The following is a 9,572-nucleotide window of genomic DNA, read 5'->3' as shown; positions in this document are numbered from 1 at the left end:
CGACATGGAAAACTTGTAATATCTCTGCTAACCGGTCTCGAGTCCGAATTAGAGTGTTGTTGCTGAAAAAGACTGAAGATTTATCTAAGTTAACCACTTGTCCACTGACTTCTTCATATACTTGCAGAATACTCAGTAAGTTCTGACAATCTCCTTTCGAGGCCCAACTGAATGGGATAGAGTCATCTGTAAAAAATAAATGACTAATTCTAGGGCATCTGTGATTGAGTCTCAATCCAGAAATATTCTGTCTGTTCTCCTCTGTGGAGCAGATAGGAGAGTCCCTCTGCACAAAATAGAAATAGATAGGGAGAGAGAAGGTCACCTTGTCGCAGCCCTCTACATGGCTTAAAATAGCCATGAGGTTGACCATCCACAGTAACAGAGTAAGAAACCGTCATTATACATTCCTTCTAATACACTTTTCAGTCCTATGATGGGTTGTTCCCTGCTTCTCCTCTTAGGAAATCAGTGTATTTATAGTATTTACTTTTGTACATCTTTGATAGCAGGGAGTTTGGCCGCTTTAAAAGTCTCCATCCTTGCTTTGCTAACATTGCAAGGTTGAAGGCCTTTAAATCTTTGAAATTCAGTCCTCCTTGAGCCCGCGGTCTGCATGTAATTTTCCACCCAATGCAATGTATTCTTCTTTCATCCCTTTTTTGGCCCTACCAAAAATTGAGCATAGAACATTGTATATCTTCCATTAGGGTGTCTGGTAGCTTGAAACAACTCAAAGTGTATAATGGAACCGCTGTGGCTACTGCCTTGATCAAAACCTCTCTGCCACTCGAAGACAAGAGAGTTCTCTTCCAGTGTTGTAGTTTTTGATTTACCTTGTCTCTTATGTAATTAAATGTTGCTCTTTTCGATCTCTGAACAACCGAAGGCAAGCCAAGGTATTTGTTCTGATTATCGACATGGAAAACTTGTAATATCTCTGCTAACCGGTCCCGAGTCCAAATTAGAGTGTTGTTGCTGAAAAAGACTGAAGATTTATCTAAGTTAACCACTTGTCCACTGACTTCTTCATATACTTGCAGAATACTCAGTAAGTTCTGACAATCTCCTTCCGACGCCCGACTGAATGGGATAGAGTCATCTGTAAAAAATAAATGACTGATTCTAGGGCATCTGTGATTGAGTTTCAATCCAGAAATATTCTGTCTCTGTTCTCCTCTGTGGAGCAAATGGGAGAGTCCCTCTGCACAAAATAGAAATAGATAGGGAGAGAGAGGGTCACCTTGTCGCAGCCCTCTACATGGCTTAAAATAGCCATGAGGTTGACCATCCACAGTAACAGAGTAAGAAACCGTCATCATACACAATAATTTAATACACAATACTTTAGATGGCAATAAAATATTTTATTTTAAATAATTAAATATAAAATATATAAATACAAAAAATATTACTTTATTCTGTTGTTATTTTATCAATTGCAAAATCTTTTCGGTACCGATTCGTTATTTACCTAAACATAGTGTATATATACTTAAAAAGATGTTTAATTACTTTGTTGGTTCCTATCGTTTCGCAAAATTCTGAATTAGGTCTCCTTACTTTTTTTCCTTTTAATAGAGTCCTTGCACCAATTTATTTTTTAATTCGGGTCCCTATACTTTGTTTTCCTTTTCATTGGGTTCCTGTACCTATTTCTTTTGTTTTAATTAGATGCCTATACAATTAAGCCAACTACTGTAAAGAGACCTGAATGAAAAAAAAAATGGATGCAAAGAGCCAATGACCCAATTAAAAGAAAAAAAAAGTATAGAGTTCTAATTGAAAATTTTTCCAAACTACATGCCTCAACAGAGTAATTAAACCTTAAAAATATTCAGAACGTACAATGCTATGTCTTATTCTCTATTTCCATATTTTCACTGCATTCTTTAAAAGAAGATTTAATTTTTCTGATGGTCTCTATAGTTTTGCAAAATTTGTAACTAAGTCTTTGTACTTTTTTTTAATTGAGTCCTTGCACCGAATTTTTTTTTAATTGGGTCCCTCCTTTTTTTTATTTGGGTTCTTGCACTAATTTTTTTTAAGTTCGATACCTAAAATATTAACATAATTACTGCTAAAAAGGACCTACTTAAAAAAAATTATTTGGTGCAAGTCTCCAGTTAAAAGAAAAAAAAGATATACACACCTAATTGAAAATTTTACAAATAACAAAATGATTAAACCTTAATAGGATGTTTACAAATTATTAACATTTTCGCCACCATAAAAAACGGTCACGTTGACATGGAAGTGTTGAATTTATCATTCCATTTACTTTTTTTTTTTTTGGGGGTTACAGTCCCCTAGTACCAAAATCTCCTAGAGAGTCAACCTAACCCACGGCCCACCCATAGTATTTCAAGATAAGGGGCCCAAAAAGGCAAGTTTATTCATCATATCCGTTCAACGGATTTCTTCTGCTGACCCGGAATCACCATCCCCCACCAGCTTAGCTACAATCTGGACCAATTTAAACCAGCCCTGCAGCCTCTGCAAGCCGTTCAGTAACGTCAGCGAGCTGCTCCCCCAATTACCGGCAGAGATCCACGCGTCAACTATGTAACGAACCAAAAAGCATATCTGTATCTTCACATCTGTACGCTATAATTTCTCTTTATCTAATTGTTCATTAGTAATGATATTATATTTATAATTAGTCAAGTTTAAATTATAAACAAATTATGATGATACAAGAAATACGAACTGAGAAACAGAGCCATAATTTTTAATTAAGGAATGATCAATCAATAAATTATGAACATAAACATAATTAAAAGAAACAGAGTCATAATCAGAGAAAAGAGAAACATTAACATTATAAGATTGTGCCAAAAAAAAAAAAAAGAAGACTAACTGTTCTTTAGAAATAAATTAACCAAACCTGCAAGAAATGTATGAGCATCCCTCATTCTTTTCAACATAAATTCTGTATTTAGAACACCTTCTCCATCTCTTAGCCTTTGCAAGATTGATCACCATAAGATCTTCCTTCTCTCTTTCATTTTCATTCAAACTCATAAACTCACCACATTCCAATCCACCATGCCATGCAACTTTACACTGTGCATAGAACAATCTATGATAATGTGGACACTCAGAACAAGTCACAACTTCATTCCCATCATCATTCACCAACATTGCTGAACAATCCTTGAAAGGGCAATAGAATTTCTTTGATGTTGCAAGAACAAGATTCTCACAAAGTGCATTCTCCCATCTTTCAAACACTTCCTTTGGAATTATTGACATGCAATTCTGAGGCTCCAATATCCCTCTGCATTTTGGTTCAGGACACTTCACATTTGATATATATTCTCTTGAATCTTTGCAGCTATATATTTTGCAATGCATTCATCACAGAATGAGAGGTTACAGTTTTGGTTGATGAAAATCTCTTGGAATGGTTTTGAATCCATGCAAATAGCACACAAGACTACTTGAAGATCATGAAGATAACTATGATTTTTATTAATCAAGTCTAATTAAATTAGTTTAACATAACAAAAATCAGTTAATTATGACTAGCATTATTTCAAGTTTTATTGTTTAAGTTGATTGAATTTGTTTTATAAAAAAAACTTAAATGTGTAACATTGTTCTTAATTAAATATAGATTCTACCGTTCCTAAAATTTAAATAAAGACAAAAAAGATTTGGATTTAAATTTAGATAACACAAAAAAAATTAGATATATTAATAGTCAACCATGTTTTCTATCTTATTTTTAAAGGTTAGTTATGGATACATTGTTTTTGTTAAGTTTTTTCTTTTATTTTAAAAAATAAAAACTAATTCAAAAAGATAAATCAGATAGTACTATCAATTTAGTTAGATAATATAAATACTTAAAAGAGCATAATTAACAACAAAATCAGCATGCATTACAACTTCACAAAAACTTCTAACTTCTGAAAATAGTAAATCTGCTACTTCCAATCTAAGTAGTTGATTAAATATTAAAATTGCTAGTGATATCTATTTATATACAACCATGGTACTTATTCCATGGCTTTCCACAAACATAGCAGAAGTGATGGCCACACCTACAAAACAAGAAATTTAAAAAATTAAATCAAAATACAATAAAACAAAACTTGAGTAATTCACAAATTAAAATTAATTCAAATAAAAAAGACAGTACTAATTAGATACTATACCGTTAATTAGTCAAGTTCAAATTATGAAATATAAGATTATGCTATTATAAGAAACATGAGCTAAGTTAAAATTTAAATAATAAAACCATAATTAAATCAAGAGTTCAAAACACGCCCCTCCTTCCATTAGCCAATTTTTGATGAATTATATATTTTTTATTTTAAATTCCATTTTTTTAAACTATATCTTAAATTATAAATATTATATCCTAAGACTAGAATATAGAGAGTTACCAAAAAAAAAAAGTTACCAAAAAAAAATATCCTAAGACTAAAGAATCAATTCTAAAAAAAGTCTAAAAAAAATTTAAAAATTTAAAATAATTAATATTAACTAATTAAAAAATTAACTTCCTATACTTATTCTTAAAACAAACAATGCCATTATTTTTCATTAGGAATGCTTAATCAACAAATTACAAACATAAACATAATTAAAAGAAACAGAACCGAAAAAAATTATTAACATTAAAAAATTGTGCCAAAAAAGAGCATTTTCCTAATTAATTAAATCTCTAATCAATAAGATAATAAGACTATGCTGTTATTACAATCAAGCAAGTTCACATTATGAACATCCTTTATCTAATTGTTCATTAGAAATGATATTATAATTAGTCAAGTTTAAATTATAAAGATAAAATTATGATGGTACAAGAAACATGAGCTGAGAAACAGAACCATGATTTTTCATTAAGGAACGATCAATTAATAAATTGTGAACATAAGCATAATTAAAAGAAACAGAGCTATAATCAGAGAAAAGAGAAACATTAACATTATAAGACTGTGCAAAAAAAAAAACTAATTGTTCATTAGAAATAAATTAACCAAACCTGCAAGAAATGTGCGAACATCCCTCATTCTTTTCAACATAGATTCTGCATTTAGAACACCTTCTCCATCTCTTAGCCTTTGCAAGATTCATCACCATAAGATCTTCCTTCTCTCTTTCATTTTCATTCAAACTCATAAACTCACCACATTTCATTCCACCATGCCATGCAACTTTACACTGTGCACAGAACAATCTATGACAATGTGGACACTCGGGACAAGTCACAACTTCATTCCCATCATCATTCACCAACATTGCTGAACAATCCTTGAAAGGGCAATAGAATTTCTTTGATGTTGCAAGAACAAGATTCTCACAAAGTGCATTCTCCCATCTTTCAAACACTTCCTTTGGAATTATTGATATGCAATTCTGAGGCTCCAATATTCCTTTGCATTTTGGTTCAGGACATTTCCTTTACATTGTAACCGCCCTTATTAGACATCTCATTTGTAGTTGTATGTCAACTCCAGAACAGCATTTTCATCTTCTGGGCCATAACCCATGATTGCTATGGTATACTGCCAAAAAGGGAAGAAGAGAAGCCATTAAAATATCAGAGTGAAGCAAACACAGAACAGGTTGATTCAAGAGCAACATTGAACCTTACAACAGCTTAGCATTCAAAAGCACAATAAACATAAATAAGTAATTGATCCAAAAAGAAAATAAGATACAAGACTATAAACCAACATGAAATTGCATAAGATTCGATGGATCGATTAAGATCACCCACTCGAAGCATTAAAGGTTCGTGAGAGAGAACCCTTTCCAGAAGTTCAAATTTATAACCATCAGGATCTTCAATGAATGCAATTATTATTATCTCTTACAATGTCCACTATGCTTGAAATCTAGTAACAAATGAGATGACATCATCATAAAGATTGGCCAAAAGACAATAGAGAGGATAATCAAATTATTAATCAAAACAATCAAATTATTATGCAAAGATGTTTATAAAAATCACAGCACATGGTAGTTGACACAAAAGTTAGGCAAACTTACATCACCAAAATGGCCAAATCCATTTCCAATGTCATAAATCTGAAAGAGAGTTGCACTGCAGCAAGCTCCTAGCGATTTTGGATTGCACAATAAGGATGTTGAACATTTTAAATCAGACAGGTTAATTAGAAGATTAGATAACATGATTTTTCACCAAGACATGAATGCCATGTATGAGATTATTGTATTCCAGTCTTACCAAATTTTGAAGGGGATTCAACAAGGTCATAGAGAGCCTTATAAATATCAAATACAACAATCTTAAGATCAGGAAGTTGCCTTTGGACATTTTTTGCAGCTGAGTTGATTTTCTTGTTAAATCCTTGGGCATCATCATGGAATCCGAACAAGGTTCTTACAGCAAGTAGGCAACCCAATGGTGGAAGGGAAGTCACTCCAATTTTTTATTAATTAAGTCTAATCAAATTAGTCTAATATAACAAAAATCAGTTAGTTATGACTAGCATTATTCCAAGTCTTATTGTTTAACATGAATGAACTTGGTTCATAAAAAAACCTTAAATGTGTAACAATACTCTTATCTAAGATAAATCCTTCCGTTCTTAAAATTTAAATAAAGACAAAAAAGATTTAGCTAACAAATCACTAACAAATTGTAGTCAAGGTTCAATCACTAACAAATTCAACTCAGTGATGATTTTCAACAACAAAAAGATTTAGCTAAGTAATTATTTGAGTAAAACAGCAACAAAATCAAAGTTCAGTAACGATAATTAGGAACCAATTCATCTCAGTGATGAGTCTCAGCAACAAAAAATCTATCTCAGTGATATTTTCAACTACAAATTATGGATGGTTCAGTGATAATCAGTAACAAATTCACGTCGGTGATTATTTTCAGCAACAAAAAGAGTAGTTCAGTGATATTTTCAGCAGCAAAATCAAACACAGCAACAAAACAGGAAAGGAAAGAACAGGGGAATTTGTTGGGACTCACCAAATCGGGACTAGCTTCTGGTTGCGCGAAGGAAGCTGACGGCGAGAGTTGCTGACAGCGAGGGGAAGCCCCGGGACCTGCTGCTTCTTCCGCCGGCAACGACGAGCGCAACGAAGGCGCGGGACTGACTGCGAGACGGTGCGAGACAGGGAGAGACGATGACGACCAGTCCCGGGATCTGCTGCTTCTGCCGTCGGTGATGACGATGGCAGGGAAGGCGAGCGAGCGAGACTGAGTGGGAGACCAGAGACCGTGAGAGAGACCGGAGCCGAGAGAGCAACGACGAGCTTGAGTGCCAGTCCGGAGACAGTGAGGGAGACCGGAGACGAGAGAAGGAGAGAGCTGGGTGCGAGAGGAATGAGCCACACCGAGAGAGATGAGAGAGCTCGAGAGCTTCAGTGAAGAGTGTCGTTGAGGGAGGAGAAGGTAGAGTTTAGGATTGCTGAACGACGTCGTATCAGCAATTTAAAAAAAAAATTAAGCATGATCCGGTTTGGTTTATGTGAACCAAACAGAGTTAAACTGAATTTTTAAACCGAGTTTAAAGAATAATTTATTAATTAGTTTTTTAGATACCACCAATTAAAATGTGACGTATCAATAACTTAAAAAAAAAGATGTTTGGAACATTTTTATGGAAGGATTTGAATCCTTTAAAGTTTGAATTTCACTTTAGAGAATAAAGTTTGATCTTTCACCATTTATTTTATAGATGAGACTAAGAATAAATATGAAAGAGAAATTAATCAAAGATAGAAGATCACACTTCACTCTCTAAAGTAAAATTAAAACTTTAGAGGATTCAAATCCTTTATGGGAGTATCCCCATTCGAAGAAGTAGAAAAATATTACTTATCTCTTTTTTAAAAATTATTTTATCACTCCTATTAAAAAAAATTGACTTCAAAATAAAAAAAACCATGACTTATACAAATGAAAAACTATTAAGCTTAAAAAAAAATAAAAAACCCATAAAATTCATAACTCATATATGAAATAAAAAAGCTAAATTCAGAATATTTTCTTGAAAATTGACCATAACCTATGCAAATTCTAATAAACATTCCTACCACGTTTTTTATTCTTCTTTTCTTTGTCGACTATATTTTCATAATCAACATCATCATCATCCGATTCAATTACTATTGTAGCATCTTCTTTGACATCGTTATTCTCTTCATCATCAGCAACATGAATAGGATTCTTGTCTAATTGTTTATCCAAAATTGGAGTGTTACAATCTTTAATCACTTTCTGCCATCTCTTGAACACTTCAAATGGAAGAAGAGAGCAAAAGTATTCAGGTCCATACTTAACCTTGCATTTTGGATCAGGACAAGGCACCATGATGATATTGTCCCTGAGACATGAAGCAACGTATTCATGCATGCAAAACCTACAAAAATTATGGCCACATTTTAGAATCTTAAACATCTCCCACGTTAGCTTGAAATCACAGCATCTTCCACAAAAGGGTAGCTCTACGCCATTCTTCTGTGGTTTCATCATTTCAACTTTTGGATCTTCATTATTAGTATTGTGATTATTGCCGTCAATACTTAATGCCATTCTTGACCTTGATGCGAAAAATTGGAATTAAAAAAATCAACTCAGATTTGTAGAATAGTCACCTCACTCCTCTGTTGTAGATAAAAAATATTGTGAGGAATAAAAAGTGATTCAAGAATTGAAGAAGAGAGAGTGCCTATACAAGAGCTAAACTAAGAATGAAAATAACTCACTTGAGTGATTGTTATGTTATATATATACACATTCATAATCATATTTATTTTCAAAGATATAAGATAGATTTTTACTATCCTAAAATTCAAACAAAGATAAAAAAATTTAGATTTAGATAACACAAAAAAAGATTTAGATAACTGTTTTCTAATTGATTTTTAAAGGATGATTATGAATACATTGTTTCATAAAAAATAAAAACGGTTCAAAAAGATAAAACATATTATTATCAATTAAAAAAAATTTGAATATAAATATATTTTTTAATTAGTTACAAATATCGTTATAAATTTTTAAAATACCGTATAATCAAATAAATTAAATAAACAAGTATAATTTAATAAAAATATAATATTTATTTCATAAAATTTTTAAAAAAAATAAAAATTAAATTAAGACTAATTTAAATAAGTTTATAAATAATTTTTTTAACTTATAAAAAAACAAATTATTAAAATAAATTATTTGCATTTTAATTTTATCTGATTACAATATCTCAAAATTACATACGCAAATACAATTTTTATATTATTATAGAAATCGTGATAAAAGATCACCAAATTAGGTTCATACTTAAATTGCTAGAGAGATACAGTGATTTACGTTTAAACACAATACAATAAAAAAAACTGCGACACCCCTCCAACAATTTTTTAACGAATTCCAAAATACATAAATTGTGATAGGAGTATAGCGGTTTATGCTTGAGTCAGATAAATTAGTTAATTAGTTGATCCATTGAGTCAGATAAGTTAGTTAATTAGTTGATCCATACGAATAAGAAGAGGGAGATACCATGGGAACTTCTGAGGGAGCACGGACTGAAACACGGACTTTTCTTATGGTGGCTTCAGAAGAGGAT

General features: G+C 32.0%; 1 protein-coding gene across 1 annotated transcript; it reads right to left on the bottom strand.

The window, feature by feature from the left end:
* Positions 1–3,823: 3,823 nt before the first annotated feature.
* Positions 3,824–8,536, bottom strand: LOC107626734 (uncharacterized). Its single transcript, XM_088505599.1, has 5 exons — positions 8,111–8,536; positions 6,968–7,360; positions 6,010–6,077; positions 5,000–5,522; positions 3,824–4,049 (listed from the first exon to the last, which is right to left on the bottom strand). The coding sequence occupies exons 1-4, from the start codon at positions 8,534–8,536 to the stop codon at positions 5,513–5,515; spliced, it is 897 nt and encodes a 298-aa protein (XP_088361725.1). The 3' UTR covers positions 3,824–4,049; positions 5,000–5,512.
* Positions 8,537–9,572: the final 1,036 nt, after the last annotated feature.

Source organism: Arachis ipaensis, chromosome B2, assembly GCF_059453495.1.
Source record: "Arachis ipaensis isolate K30076 ecotype BB chromosome B2, ASM5945349v1, whole genome shotgun sequence".
Classification (NCBI taxonomy): Eukaryota; Viridiplantae; Streptophyta; class Magnoliopsida; order Fabales; family Fabaceae; genus Arachis; species Arachis ipaensis.
The sequence above is the reverse complement of the archived record's forward strand: the minus strand, read 5'-3'. Positions and strand labels throughout refer to the sequence as shown.